Source organism: Danio aesculapii, chromosome 1 (assembly GCF_903798145.1).
Source record: "Danio aesculapii chromosome 1, fDanAes4.1, whole genome shotgun sequence".
In the NCBI taxonomy this organism is placed as follows: Eukaryota; Metazoa; Chordata; class Actinopteri; order Cypriniformes; family Danionidae; genus Danio; species Danio aesculapii.
In genome coordinates, this window is record NC_079435.1 from 6,122,022 (window position 1) to 6,138,509 (window position 16,488).

At 39.9% G+C, this 16,488-nt stretch overlaps 1 protein-coding gene and 1 pseudogene across 1 annotated transcript in view; both read left to right on the forward strand.

The window, feature by feature from the left end:
- Positions 1–848, forward strand: part of LOC130223669 (polycystin-1-like) — a 115,648-nt pseudogene extending 114,800 nt beyond the window's left edge.
- Positions 849–5,265: 4,417 nt separating this feature from the next.
- The window catches only part of LOC130223830 (polycystin-1-like), a 93,990-nt gene continuing 82,767 nt past the window's right edge, over positions 5,266–16,488 (forward strand). The window contains 6 exon segments of the mRNA XM_056456430.1: positions 5,266–5,271; positions 5,392–5,727; positions 7,039–7,515; positions 9,897–10,028; positions 10,448–10,623; positions 16,289–16,407. Of these exon segments, the coding sequence (XP_056312405.1) occupies positions 5,266–5,271; positions 5,392–5,727; positions 7,039–7,515; positions 9,897–10,028; positions 10,448–10,623; positions 16,289–16,407 (1,246 nt within the window).

Consider the following 16,488-nt stretch of genomic DNA (forward strand, 5'->3'; position numbering starts at 1 on the left):
AATCAGCTTTTGCTTGGCCCACATGCCGCATTGAATTACGGCACATGACTGGACCATATCTGGCTTCCAGACAAGGCCAAACACGGACCATATCTGGGCCAAGTCTCAGCCGAGTTAGTAACCCATAACTGAGCCTTAAATGGGCCAGATATGTTGGTGTGTCACGACTGCAATGAAATTGATAAACCCATAAATCATTGCACTTTAGGCTTGCTTTGAGTGAGCTTTTTTCTCAAAGTGACCTGATTGGTAGAATTTTTTCTTTATTTAAAAAAATAAAAATGTATTTTAAATGTGGGTCAGGACAGGCCAAACTTACATGGCCCACATATCAAGTATTAACATCTGGGCCAAATACTACATTTTACTTTTGGCCCGAGTATTGTTTGCCACCTTAAAGACAGTGCCACCTCTGCCAAACCAGGGCCAAGTTTGCCCCACATGCTGTATGCCAGTGCCGGATAAATGCCTGCTGTGCCAGATTTATGCCAAATCTGGGCCAGAATTCTTTGCTACCTGGGATTTATTACAAAATGTGAATATGTACATTTATAGTAAAAGATGTGGTATTTATAGCAGTGCAGTACAAGTATTACTGTATACAAGTGTAAATGAATAGAGATGAGGAAAATGATGACATTTGGGTGTGAATTATCCCTTTAAACCCCCTAAAAAGGTTGACAGGAGATGAAATGTCTTGATATGATGTGAAACACGAAGTTCTCAGCCTCATTCTCTCCTCAGGCTTTGTGATGTTTCTTTTCTTCATGAAATGTGTTGAAGAGTTCGGAGATGTTTTTCTGCTCAGCCTGAAGGAACCACAACACACTGTTATCAGTTCAGTCTGATAATAAACGTGTGTGTGCGTGTGTGTGTGTGTGTGTGTGTGCATGCGTGCGTGCGTGTGCGCATGTGCGTGTGTGTGTTGTGTGTGCGTGTGTGTGGGTGTGCGTGTGTGTGTTTCTGTGCAGTTCATGTTCCTGATGCCGGTGTTTCTATGGTGGGAACTGCTGTGTTTTAATACCCACAATCCTCTGAGGAGCCCAGCAGTGTCGCACACATCTGTGCCGAACACAACCGGCCAGAAGAGTAGAGGTAAAACATATGCGCATACATAGACGCACACACACACACACACACACACACACACACACACACACACACACACACACACTACATTTTTGCAGTAGAATGATATTTTAAGTGAGTGTTTAAATGTTCTGTGTTGTAATGTTGACAAGCCTGTTTGAATATTTGGTTGTAAAATAAAATAAAATGAAGCGAATAGCTTAAACATATAGTTTAAATGATTTAAATTAAATAAATGTAAATAACAAAAATAATAATTGTAGGAAAGTCCTTACTCCAAGTGGAGGAGTTTCAAGTATTTTGGGGTTTTGTTCTAGAGTGAGGGAAGGATGGATCATGAGATTGACAGGCGGATTAGTGTAGCGGCAGCAGTAATCCGGTCTGTTTTTCATTCAAGCAGGTTTTCATTTAGGATGTCTCTGTACATTGCTGCATTCATCTTTCCCTCTATCCTGACTAGTCCTCCAGTTCCTGCTGCTGAAAAACATCCCCACAGCATGATGCTGCCACCACCATGCTTCACTGTAGGGATGGTATTAGCCTGGTGATGAGCAGTGCCTCGTTTTCTTTAAACGTAACACCTGGCATCCACTCCAAAGAGTTCAATCTCTGTCTCATCAGACCAGAGAATTTAGTTTCTTATGGTCTGAGAGTCCTTCAGATGCCTTTTCCTGGTTGTTCCAACATCTTCCACTTACGGATGATGGAGGCCACTGTGCTCATTGGAACTTTCAGAGCAGCAGAAATTTTCCTGTAACCTTCCCCAACCTTGTGTCTCCAGACAATCCTGTCTCGGAGGTCTACAGACAATTCCTTTGTCTTCATGCTTGGTTTGTGCTTTGACATGCACTGTCAACCCTGGGACCTTATATAGACAGGTGTATGCCTTTTCAAATCAAGTCCAATCAACTGAATTGACCACAGGTGAACTCCAATGAAGCTGCTGAAATGTCTCAAGAATGATCAGTGGAGACAGAATGTACCTGAGCTCAATTTAGAGCTTCACGCTTTTTTATTTTTAGTAAATTTGCAACAATTTGTGTAGAATTTTGAGGAAATAAATTAATTTAATCCGTTTTGGAAGAAGGCTGTAACATAAATAAATGTGGAAGAAGTGAAGCGCTATCAATACTTTCCCTATGCACTGTATATATATATATATATATATATAATAACAATTTTAAAATAAGATATATACTTCATTTTTAAAAAATAAAATACACAAATAGTACACACTAGGCTGAGGGAAAATTATTGAATACAGTGTTGAGCTAGTGTGTGTGTGTATGTGTGTGTTTTTCAGCTGCTGTTGTTTGCTGGTCTGAGTTTCGTGAGCGCCGGCCGTCTGTCGTCCCTGGAGTTCGTCACACGCTCTCTGGACACACACACTCAAGTGCGCTTTCAGGTGTATCGACCACGCTGCCCGAGCTTCACACACACACTGCTGCCAGGTATACACACATACACAAATACGCACACATACACACACATACACAAAGATACACGTATATACACACACACACTGCCAGGTACACACACAATTATAGACATATACACACACACTTCTGCTAGATACACACAATTATACACACACACACACACACACACTGCTGCTAGATACACACAATTATACACATATACACACACACTGCTGCCAGGTATACACATACAGACACACAAACAAACACTGCCACAAGATACACACATAATTATACACATATACACACACAGACACACACACACACACTGCTGCCAGGTACACACACAATTATGCACACACACACACACTTCTGCCAGAAACACACATACACACACTTGTACACACACACTGCTGCCAGGTACACACACAATTATACACATATACACACACACTTCTGCCAGATACACACATACACAAACACTCTATACACACACACACACACACACAGATACACACATACACATATATACAAACACACACTTCTGCCAGATACACACACACACACACACACACTAATACACATACACACACACACACACACACAAACATACTGTATACACTTACACAAATACACACACACACACACACACACACACACTCCTGGCAAGTACACAAGCACACACTGCTACCATGTTCACACAAAAACACACATATATATACAAACACACATACACAAGCACTTAAACACTAAAACTTTTAGTATTGTTTCAGTCTGTGTGTTGCTCATATTGTGTGTGTGTGTGTGTGTCTGTGTGTGTGTGATTGCTGCTGTGCTTTCAGCTTGCGGTGAGCTCTGCGCCCCCATCAGCGTCTGCCAGGCTCCAGATGAGTGGATGAACAGCACTGAGGCTCCAGCAGCTCCAGCGTGTCCAGCAGAGCATCACTTCTGCCCCTTCTCTGAGCGTTGTGTGTCTCTGTCTAGCCCCTGTCCCAGCAGCGCCTGCCTTAACTGCTCCGGGGTCAGTCCTCCGCCCGCGGGCACACAGTACCCAGAGTACTGCCTGCTGGACCAGGTGCTGATCTCTCTGCCAGCCGGGACCAGCGGCAGTGTTCTGGTGAGTCAGAAAAACACAACTAAAACAAACTGAAGCTAATTACAGGGTAAAGTAAGGTAAAGTAAAGTAAGGTTAATTAAGTAAAGTAAGGTAAAGTAAGGTAAAGTAAGGTAAGTAAGTAAGGTAAAGTAAAGTAAAGTAAGTAAAGTAAAGTAAGGTAAAGTAACGTAAAGTAAGTAAGGTAAAATAAGTAAAGTAAGGTAAGTAAGTAAAGTAAGGTAAAGTAAGGTAAAGTAAGTAAGGTTAAAGTAAGGTGAAGTAAGTAAGGTAAAGCAAAGTAAAGTAAGTTAAGGAAGTAAATTAAAGTAAGGTAAAGTAAGTAAGGTAAGGTAAAGTAAGTAAAGTAAAAAAAAGCAAAGATTATGAGATTATGATGACTGTTAGGTAAAGTAAGGTAAAGTAAGTAAAGTAAGTTAAAGTAAAATAAGGTAAATTAAGTAAAGTAAGGTAAAGTAACGTAAAGTAAGTAAGGTAAAATAAGTAAAGTAAGGTAAGGTAAAGTAAGCAAAGTAAGGTAAAGTAAAGTAAGGTAAAGTAAGGTAAAGTAAGTAAGGTAAAATAAGTAAGGTAAAGTAAAGTAAGGTAAAGTAAGGTGAAGTAAGTAAGGTAAAGTATGGTAAAGTAAGTAAAGTAAGGTAAAGTAAAGTAAGGTAAAGTTAGGTAGATAAGTAAAGTAAGGTAAGGTAAAGTAAAGCAAAGTAAGGTAAAGTAAGGTAAGGTAAAGTAAGTAAGGTAAAGTAAGGTAAAGTAAGTAAAGTAAGGTAAAGGAAAGTAAGTAAAGTAAGGTAAATAAGTAAAGTAAGGTAAGGTAAAGTAAAGTAAGCCAAGTAAGGTAAAGTAAGTAAGGTAAAGTAAGTATTGTAAGGTAAAGTAAAGTAAGTAAGGTAAAGTAAAGTAAGGTGAAGTAAGTAAGGTAAAGCAAAGTAAAGTAAGTTAAGGAAGTTAATTAAAGTAAAGTAAGGTAAAGTAAGTAAAGTAAGGTAAAGTAAGTAAAGTAAGGTAAAGTAAGTAAAGTAAGTAAGGTAAAGTAAGTAAAGTAAAAAAAAGCAAAGATTATGAGATTATGATGACTGTTAGGTAAAGTAAGTAAAGTAAGGTAAAGTTAGTAAGGTTAGGTAAGTAATGTAAGTAAGGTAAAGTTAGTAAGGTAAAGTAAGTAAAGTAAGGTAAAGTAAGTAAGGTTAGGTAAGTAAGGTAAAGTAAGGTAAAGTTAGTAAGTAAAGTAAGGTAAAGTAAGTAAAGTAAGGTAAAGTTAGTAAGGTAAAGTAAGTAAAGGGGGGTAAGGTAAAGTAAGTAAAGTAAGGTAAAGTTAGCAAGGTAAAGTAAGTAAAGGGGGGTAAGGAAAAGTAAGGTAAAGTTAGTAAGGTAAAGTAAGTAAAGTAAGGTAAAGTTAGTAAGGTTAGGTAAGTAATGTAAAGTAAGGTAAGTTAGTAAGGTAAAGTAAGTAAAGTAAGGTAAAGTTAGTAAGGTAAAGTAAGTAAAGGGGGGTAAGGTAAAGTAAGTAAAGTAAGGTAAAGTTAGCAAGGTAAAGTAAGTAAAGGGGGGTAAGGAAAAGTAAGGTAAAGTTAGTAAGGTAAAGTAAGTAAAGTAAGGTAAAGTAAGTAAGTAAAGTTAAAAAAAAGCAAAGATTATGAAATTATGATGACCGTTAAGTGCATCATAACAGGCTTGTGAAAAGGGTCCAGTGGGGGTTTATTATTTACACCTCAATGTCATTATTTGATTATGATATTGTGTTTATGTTTTTGTTATTTTGTTAAAAAAAAGTCCAACCACAGCCCTGATGGACATAGCTCTCTGCCTGCTTTCACTCAGGTCCAGGAGGAGGTGCAGGATCTGCTGGTGTCCCCCGGTGACATCATCGCCTTGCAGCATGACGCCGGACCCTCGGGACTGCTGCAGTGCTCCCGGGACCCTGCGTCCCCCTGGAGCCAGAGTCTGCTCATACAGAACCGCTCGCACTGGTGGGACGCCAACGAGACACTGCAGGCAGATGTGGAGGGGGTCTGGGAGGAAGGCATGCTGTGTCAGATCCGGGTGTTGTATGTGGGACAGAACCAGACGGGTCTGCAGGGTCCGTTCCTCCGCTCTGGACTCCCGCAGGTTAGTTATTGATGGTGTCAAATTTGCTTGTTGTGATATTTCTCAGTAAAAATTCTGCGTCTCCTGATTTCAAAATAAAAGTCCTGCATACATAGTAAGTTAAATATAAACTTGAGGAAAGGGAAGGAAACGTTGCTTATCAAACACAGCCTGAGGCGTGCAAATTAATGATCCCTGAGCAACATATCAGTCTGGCTGTGTCCAAAATTGCAAACTTCCATACTATATAATATGCTAAAAACAGTATGTGAGAAATACCTGGATGACCTACTACTTCCGGCGAGATTCTGAAGTGCGCATCGGATGGACACTGTACCATCCCATCATGCACTGTTAGAGAATTCATGAATGGGTGCAGGGCCGGCGCATCCATAGAGGCGACCTAGGCAGCTGCCTAGCGCGGCAGAGTTGTCAGGGCAGCGTCCGAGGCACGTCCTCCAAACCCTCTTCCCCCTCTTTGCTTTCGTCTGCGACAAAGACCGCATCATCTCAACCCCCAGTTTCGCCCCCCGCTTTTCCGGATTGAAGACGGCATAACTTTTGGTTTGAGGGCGGCATTCTCGTCGTTTGCCTAGAGCGCCAGTTGAGCTTGCTCCGGCCCTGAATGGGAGTGAATCGACACAACTGATGCAAGTAGGTCACGTGATGATGACAAAATGGCAGCCGTAGTACGGCTTAGTTCCATTCATGCTACTTACATTCATACTGTATAGAACGTACTTTTCTAAAAGCCGAGTAGTATGTTTAGATTCAAATGCAGTACCTAATAAATAGTAGGTGATGTCAGACACAGCCTCTGTGTTTTGGCTAGTGATCTGCTGATGATGTGGCTCCTCGTCAGGTCTGCATTATACAGAATCTGACCTAAAGTACATGCAAATGATGAGGACGTGCCCCGTGAGTCACGCAACAGTCTGCTTTGTGTTCCGATTTTGTTCACTGGGGTTTTACACTTGTGGAATTTACACGAGAATGAGGACACAATGCTGTCTGAGACTCATAGTATGGCCATTTCCTTATACTGATCTCCTATTATTCCACTATGCCTATGTAAACTTAGATTTTCTAATGTCCAGATTGACATGAAAATGTTTGAACTATTAGGAAAATTAACCAGTAAAATCTCCAAGCATTTGATGCTGTAACGAACAACACCACTGCAAAAACACTCGGTATATTCTTAAAAATAACTCTAAAAGTTTAAATAAATTGATTATTTACAGTATTTTTAGAGGCTACAAAATCAAAATTGTGCACGTTTATTACTAGCAAATATTGAATTATTGATTATCTGTATATGTTGTTCCGCAGGTTGGCGATTACAGTTTAGAAGTGACGTCCAACGATGAGGATTTTCCCGTCACTGCCTCCTGTCCGATTCACGTCATCCCGCCACTGACGCCCACCGTCATCCATCCAACCAATCACAACGACACCGTGTACTTCCTGCCCAATCAGACGTGGGTTCTCGTTAAAGTGCGCTCTCAGCACAGCGCTCTGATTGGCTGTCAGGGCAGCAATCTGACTGTGGCATTTGAAAGGGCGTGTCCTCAGAGTCTGCTGGCGAAGGTGGCCGAGTGCAGGCAGTCCGACCCACTCAATGACACCATGTTCGCGTGGGTTGACCTCCAGGCTGGATCTACGCCAGGACAGACCACCATTGTGCTTCATGTCAAGAGTGAAGTCACTGAGGCATATCTGCAGATTCAGGCCAGGGTTCAAGAGCCGCTACGAGGACTGCTCATACAACCTCATCCTGCGCACAGAGTCCTGATGGAGTCCGTAGTGGTGAGTCTAAGAAGGGCTCATAGTAGACTAGATAGCAAAATTAGCTTGGTTTAAACCATTTGTGAGCCATGTGAGCTGGTTTCCTAGCCTGAGAAGTGCTCATAGTAGACTAGATAACCAAATTAGCTTGCTTAAAACCATTTTAGATCCTTTTAGGCTGGCTTCCTAGTATGATAAGTGCTCATAGTAGACCAGAGAACCAAATTGCTCATAGTAGTGCTCATAGTAAACCAGATAACCAAATTGGCTTGGTTTAAACCATTTGTGAGCCCTTTGAATCAACCCAAAGGGCTCACAAATGGTTTAAACCAAGATAATTTGGTTATCTGGTTTACTATGAGCACTACTATGAGCAATTTTGTTCTCCGTAGTGGTGAGTCTTAAGAAGGATTCATAGTAGACTAGATAGCAAAATTAGCTTGGTTTAAACCATTTGTGAGCCATTTGAGCTGGTTTCCTAGCCTGAGAAGTGCTCATAGTAGACTAGATAACCAAATTAGCTTGGTTTAAAACCGTTTGTGAACACTGGGCTGGTTTCCTAGCCTAGGAAGTGCTCATAATAGATAACCATACCATACTAGATAACCAACTTGGCTTGGTTTAAACCATTTGTGAGCCTTTTGGGCTGGTTTCCAAGTCTAAGACTTAATTATGGTAGACTAGATAACCAAATTAGCTTGGTTTAAACTATTTGTGACACTTTGAGCTGGTTTCCTAGCCTGAGAAGTGCTCATAGTAGACAAGATAACCAAATTAGCTTGGTTTAAAACCGTTGTGAATCCGTTGGGCTGGTTTCCTAGCCTAAGAAGTGCTCATATTAGACTAGATAACAAGTTAGCTTGATTTAAACCATTTGTGAGCCCTTTGGGCTGGTTTCCTAGTCTGAGAAGTGATCATGGTATACTTGATAACCAAATAAGCTTGGTGTAAACTACTTGTGACTCTTTTGTGCTGGTTTCCTAGCTTGAGAAGTGCTCATAGTAATCTAGATAACCAGAGCAACTTGGTTTAAACCATTTGTGAGCCTTTTGGGCTGGTTTCCTTGCCTAAGAAGTGTTCGTATTAGACTTGAAAACCAAATGAGCTTGGTTTAAACCATTTGTGACCCCTTTGAGCTGGTTTCCTAGCTTGAGAAGTGCTCATAATAGACAAGATTACCAAATTAGCTTGGTTTAAACCATTTGTGAACCTTTTGGGCTGGTTTCCTCTCCCAAGAAGTGTTCGTAGTAGACTTGATAACCAGATTAGCTTGGTTTAAACCATTTGTAAGCTTTTTGAGCTGGTTTTCTAGCCTGAGAAGTGCTCTTAGTAGACAAGTTAACCAAATTAGCTTGGTTTTAAACAATTTGTGACCCTTTTTGATGGTTTCCTAGCCTGATAATTGCTCAAAGTAGACCAGACAACCAGGTTTGGTTGATTTAACCCATTTGTTTAGTGTGACTTTAACTTGTAAACATCTAGAGTCCATTTACTAGCTAAAACGAGGTAGATTTATTGATTTCCTAAAGAACAAAGTTACCTTCTAATTATGTACTGTCCGAGTAAAGCCTATTTATGTCTTGTAATAAAAAGCACAAACTTAACAGAACACTGTGTTCTAAATGTATTAATTTAATATTGTTATTGTTTTTAATAATGCCTTAGTAACAACAAATGTTTTGTTGTAGATTTGAGTGTTAGCTATGGTTGTTTTGATGGTTTTAGTTTGGTTCGATTTAATCTGGTCTCCTAGCACGAGGAGTTCCTAAAATCTGTCTGAAATCATCAAAGCTGACCTGATAACCAACTCTGCCTGCTGTAAATCACTTTCAACGTGACCTTTAAACATCCACTTTACAAGGACGCTCTTTTTATTGCTCATATTTTACAAACCAGATGGCTTTTTTAAAACGATCTCTTAAGCTCTGACCTCTTTTCAAGCTGTCTTAAACTATCAAGGTAGACCATATAACCACTTAAGGCCAGTTTAAACCACTTTTACCTTCTCATTTATAAAACTTTGCAACATAAAAGTGAACATATGCCTGAATATTTTTTTTTATATATTTACTAGTAATCATGGTTCACATGATAATTTAAAGTGGCTTTAGTAAAGTTAAATATATTTACCTAGAGTTTACTTACAGCTGGGCTCATCCACCAATCAAGTTAGTTTATAATAGATCACAACCTTTGCGTGGGAAGTTGCACAAAATGGTTGAAAACATGCGTACACCACGTTTATAAATGAGACTCCTGATATCCAAGGACAGTTTGTTTATCGCCTTGTCTGTGAGACAGAAATTTTTCCTCTGTTCATTATCCACCATGTCTCCTTTATGGCCCTGACCTTCCTCTTTAATGGTCTTGTTATTTGCTTTCCTCTTGGTTTTGTGTTTCAGTGCTACACACCGTCGGTGGAGGCAGGAACGGACCCTTCGTTCAGGTGGACAGTGGATGATAAACCGCACTTCACGTACTACAACAGCATGCTAAATATCATCTACCAGAACGCAGCGGTGTACAAGCTCACGGTGACTGCTTTTCATTTAACCCTTGTGTTGTCCTAGAATTCTGTATACACTGATTGTCTTTGGGGTCAAAATGACCCGCCTTCACTAAATCTTTAAATATAACAGATACATTTAATTTCAATGCTGAAATCTATTATGCATGACGAAGCAACATCACAAACTCTGTGAATGTCTTGGTTTTTCCTCATCCTTATGAAGTTTTTCAGCAGTGTTTAATCAAAGGGCAACACTCATTTTTGATTGAAGGATATTTTTCTAATGCTAAAAGTACCTGCATAATGTTTTTAGCAGCAGTATTCAGTATTGTTTTAAAAGTTAAAGCAGCTTATTCTTAAAGTACAAATGAAATCAAAACTAACCATATGATTTTGTTAGCTCACATTGCTAGTTTTCAACTGACCCGTCTCTCGTTTTCCTAGGTGACAGCGATGAACCAGGTTAGCATGCTGACTGAAGACTTCAACGTGACTGTGGACCGCATGAACCCCATGTCTGACCCGACCGTACACGGAGTCCCCAAAATAGTGCAACAGGGATCGCTACTGAACCTCACCGCGTTTATCACGATAGACACAGCGGTGGATGTCACCTTCTGGTATGTTCTGTGATGATTTATTAAAGATTAAGGTGTAAAGATTCTTCCATTTTCATGATTCATAGGCCAATGTGATGCTTGCTTTTTAGTCTGCCTGGCTTGAACGAAATTTGAAATTTATAATCTGCTTTTATTCTAGCCAAAATAAAACAAATAAGACTTTTTTTAAGAAAAAATTCTATTAGGAAATACTGTGAAAAACTTTCTCTGTTAAACATCGTTTGAGAAATGTTTGAAGAAGATAAAAATAATAATCTATATAATTTTTTTCTAATAATTTTGACTTTGGCTAATTATATGATTTTCATTAGTATATTTTCAGTAATATTTGATTAAACAGTCTTCCAAAAGGCTGTAATATAGTTACATCTTAATATATAGTAATAAACAATTTGCATTTAGTAATACTGCATTTACAGTCAATCCTGAATTTTTTCATTCCCCTGGAAAATTACGACTTAAAGTGTTTGTTTATAGTAAGTTGTAACATTAGGACACTGGACAACAGAGATTGCAGCTTATTAAAAGCTTAGTCAGGCAGGGAATTGGTCAAACAGGAAAAAACATTAGCATAAGGGGTAATCCAGAGAGTAGTTGTGGTCACCGGTGAAGAAGTGGCAGGCGGCAAACAGCATAAACAAAAAGCAAGACAAGGATTAAAAGGCACGGCAAGACAAGATAACACTATGTAATGCTACAGGATGGCAAGACTCAGCATATAGTGTATGTGAATGAGTGTCCTTATAGTTCTAGTAATCAGTCTAAATGAGCTTCTAGCTGTGTGTGTGCACTCAGGGAGAGAACTGGGAACTGGTGGGTGTGAGTTGCATAATGGGATTTGTAGTTCATATCAGTGGCAGTTTTGTAGTGTGGGTTTTCCAGCGATCTGCAAGGCCTAGATCGCTGGTGATCGTGACATAAATAAAAGCCAAAAAATATTGTTTCCCTCTTAAACATCGTCTTATTATCTTTTTGGAGAAGTCTGTGTCTTTCCAGTCTAAAAAAAGCTTGCTGGGGAATAAAAGAAATTTAAGTCAGGAATTTGCCAGGGGAATTAATAATTTTGGGCATTTAGTAATATAGTATGGTGGAGTATAGTTAAATAATGTTTGTTATGTCATTAAAATTGACAAAAGCAATAATAATAATAATAAATTGGATAGATTTGAGCCATATAATATAGTGTAGTGGAGTTAATTCAGCAATTTTAGTTTGTTATCGTCATTAAAAACAGACAAAGCAATAATATTATTCAGTAATAATAAATATTGAATAGATTTGAGCCATATAGTATAGTGTAGGTATTCATTATCTGACGAAAGTCTTGTCTTCGATCCCAGTTGTGTAAGCAACAAATAATATCTTGACTTCTAGTTGGTCATTGAACTAGTTGATTATCTGTTGAACTGCATCCCAGTCATTACAAATATTGACCCAAGATTCTCATAAAAATCAGTCAAGTTTGGTGAAGGAAAAATCATGGTTTGGGGTTACATTCAGTATGGGGGCGTGTGAGAGATCTGCAGAGTGGATGGCAACATCAACAGCTTGAGGTATTAAGACATTTGTGCAGCCCATTACATCACAAACCACAGGAGAGGGCAAATTCTATAGCAGGATAGCGCCCCTTCTCATACTTCAGCCTCCACATCAAAGCTCTTGAAAGCAAAGAAGGTCAATGTGCACCAGGATTGGCCAGCCCAGTCACCAGACATGAACATTATTGAGCATGTCTGGGTTAAGATGGAGGAGGAGGCATTGAAGATGAAGCCAAAGACTCTTGATGTGAACTCTGGGTAGTCCTGCAGGAACGCTTTCTTTGCCATTCCAGATGACTTTATTAATAAGTGATTGAGTCATTGCAGAGATGTATGGATGCAGTCCTCCAAGCTCATGATGGAGTCAAACACAATTTTTGTGTCTAAACACAAACTTTTTTTTCCACCTACAGCATGACTTTATATTTTATACTGTACTTTATTTCTGTTAGCGAGACTTTTCTCTCAGCAAAGTCAGACCTTTAAAAAATCAAGACATGATCATATTTTATTTTGGTAAGATAAGCGTAATCTAGAGGCCTTTGTCTTCATATAAGCCACTTCTGATACCAAATGATCACTAGAAGTCAAGGTTATATTTGTAGTTCTAAACTTGGATAGGTGACAAGAATTTCTCAGGTTTGTAATTGCCATTAAAAATGGACAAAGGAATAACAATAATAATAATAAGACTGGATAGATTTAAGCCTCAGCATTGGTATGCATTAAAAGTAAACCCGCAATTACAGTCTAAATCAGTTCCTGATGGATTAAAATCATGCATTTTCCCCCTCGCCGAATTACCACATTACTCTTTCAAATGTCTCATTATGGAAGTGAAATGAGTTGCCGAATGCTCTCTCTTTTTCTTGGAGAGTCGCTTTCAATGTACACAAACTCCGGTCCTGCTCTCATGTAATGGCACTTTCCTCTAGATTTACAGTTTGTGGTTTGCACTCAGAATGCTGACGAGGATTTTTTCCCTTAGAAAGATTCCCAAACTTTCCACTCCAAACCCCCAGTTGCCTGCCGCGTGCCACTGCAGATGTCTGCTAGCATGCTTTATTTATTTATTTCATGGATATCTCTATTCATCGTCAAAGTCCTGCAGGGCGGTTTTCTTCCCTGCTCTTTTATCTGGGCGTCTCTGGAGTTCAGTGAAGCGTTTGTTCAGTCAATCGCGTACCTTGATTCTCCTTTGGGTTCCTCTTGCGCTGAGCAGGTGTGGATAAGATGGAGCGGGAAATGATTCAGCAGCAGATCCACTTCTCCCTCCGTGGCCTTGAGTCAGACAGATTTGCAAGAAAGTGCCTTTATTCTCTCCGGCTAAAAATATCTTCAAAAACAGACCCGCCACCTTGCTGTTGCAAAATCCCAGAAGACAGCAGAAGTTGTCTTTTCATTGCCAGCTTTTAAAGCCAACACCAAGCCAGAGTTAACTTTCTTAAATGCATGCACCTGGTTTTAATGTGCACAGTGAACTCTCTCACTATTGTTTTGGGGGTTTTTCAGCACATTTGTAAGCAAAGAGTTTTAAAATCTAAATTCTAATAGCTGATTTCTTTAGTTTTTGGCATGATGACAAGTGCATAATGTTTTATCAGTTATTTCATTCATTCATTTTCTTTTGGGCGTAGTCCCTTTGTTAATCAGGGGTCGCCACAGCGGAATGAAACCACCAACTTATCCAGCATATGTTTCACGCAGTGGATGCCCTTCCAGCTGCAACCCATCACTGGGAAACACCCATACACTCTCATTCACACACATACAATACAAACAATTTAGCTTACCCAATTCACCTATACCACATGTCTTTGGACTTATGGGGGAAACCGGAGCACCCGGAGGAACCCATGCCAACACGGGGAGAAAGAAGCAAACCCCACACTGAAGTGCCAACTGACCCACCCGAGGCTCAAACCAGCGACCTTCTTGCTGTGAGGTGAACATGCTAACCCACTGCGCATAACTTATTAGTTATTTTTTCGATACTATTCAGTAGCCGGCAGTAGCTCTCTGTAACTCTCACATGGTCGCCCACTGAAGCTAAGCATCGGAGACCACATGGGAAAGCTTGGTTGCTGCCGGAAGTGGTGTAAGTGAGGGCCAGCATGGGGCACTCAATCTGAGGTCAGTGTATTGATGGGGACTGTATACTGCTCAGTGACCGCCATCTTTCGGATGAACGTTAAACCAAGGTCCGAACTTTCTGTGGTCATCAAAAATCTCATCATGGCCTCCTAACCGTCCCCAAATCATAATAGACTAATTTAATGCGGCTGCCATTTAAAAGCGAAATCGAGGCTGCGGTGGGAAGAAACCTCAGTATCGCCTGAGTCACACTGGAACGTTGTGTACCTGGCTGTATATCTTATCTGCGAAGAGAAAGTGACACAAATTTCACCAACTTCTGAGTGACCCCGAAGGTCCGTGCTAAATGAGGTCTGACATCTCTTTTTATTTTCACTAAGTTAAGGAAAATAGCACTAGTTAGCTAACGTTTCTTTCCCAAACACGCATTTTAGATGCCATTTATCAAATTCAAATTAATGAACTGATTCTTTCACTGTATTAGACTTGTCACAATGTGGAATTCAGTACTGAAATTTAATATATAAAAAAAAAAAAACTTTAATTTCCCGCTAACACTTTAACAGCACTGATTTGTCATAGTATTCACCAGTGCTCAACAGAAATGACTGTGATTGGCCATGAAGGTCATCAGTTCACTGCATTACACTGCTGTTTACTGAGTGCAAACACAGACAAGCAATCCGCTGATCTTCGCGGCTTTAAAAATGCTCCAGTGTTTCTGTACCTGTGATTGCACTTGGTGAAGAGCGGTGGACTGATGACTTTCATGGCCAATCACAGTCATTTATGTTGAGCACTGGTGAATACTATGACAAATCAGCAGTGTCAAGATTGCACAACAGTGCTTAAATCTTAGCAGGAAATGGACGTTTTTAGAATTCAGTACCGGGACAACACTATTACAGACAACACGAGGTTGTGCTACAGAGGACTGGATTGTTTCATCACTCACTGGGTTACATAGGCTGAAGCAGGGAAGCGTCACCACAGTGTTTACCTGCTGCCATGAACTGAATCCCAGGAGGACACTTAAGCGTATTACTCTTACAGAGATTGTGATGTTGTTTGATTCCTAATATGCTTTTAATTGTTTAAATTAAACTGAACTGAATGATATTAAAGTGATGTTTACACCACAATCTTCATTTTGAAATGTCTGCAACAGCTGGAGGTTTGTAGTCCACAGCATGTTGTCGCAATGTTTACAGTGCTGATCTTATACCTTCTTCCCACCGCAGCCTCGCTTTCATGTTTTAAGATGGGCGGCCGCGTGAAATAACAAATTGGTTTCATCACTCTGTCTCCTCTTCACCAAGTAGCTGGTGTGTGGTGTGTGGTCTGGTGCAATATGGCTGCCGTCACATAATCCAGTTAGATGCTGCACACTGGTGGTGCATGAGGTGGTGGTGTGAGGAGTGAGGTTTAGGGGAGTGAGTGTAACGGAGGCCAGGTAGTGAAGTGCTATGCAGGTTAAACCTCACTCTTCTGACCTCAAAAGGTGCTCTAGCGACAGATGCTAGAGGCCATGGTCTTTAGCCTCCTTGTTAGAGCAACCGACTCCCATGCAAAGAATTTGTATCGGTTCTATCCCAGTTCAGACCGGGTTGGGTGCAGTAGACCGGTGGGTTACACAAATTTCACAGAAACTAAGTGACTTAAGCAGTAAAATGGGTTGTTCGTTTCATGTTAAGCTTCACCATAAACAAATTTTGATAGAATGTGAAATCTCCAAGGAAGAATTTAAAGTTAACCTTATATATTGAAATAAAAAATCACATGTATATATATATATATATATATATATATATATATACATATACATAAAAAGGATTTCTTTTTGGCATTTTGCCCTTATTTGACAGGGCAATAGGTTGACAGGAAGTGAAGTGGGAGAGAGTGGGGGGTAGGAAGGTTTACATGCAGGTATTAGCACTCGGGACACCCGGAGTGCTGCCGCACCATATGTCGGCGCACTAACCACTGGGCTAAAGCGTTTAATGTTTTATTGTTTTTTTTGTTATGTTTTGCAGGTGGTGGTTTGGAGACGGAGGAAACCGTACTCATCAGTTTAAGTCACCGTATGATGGTAACCTCTCTACTAACATGGTGGAGATTCGTGACCATGTGGAATACATTTATGCACAGCCAGGTAAAAAAATTAATGATGCAAATGTAAAAAAATTCACAATGTTCTCATTTGTTGTATTTTTTTATTTTATTTGTTTGCTAG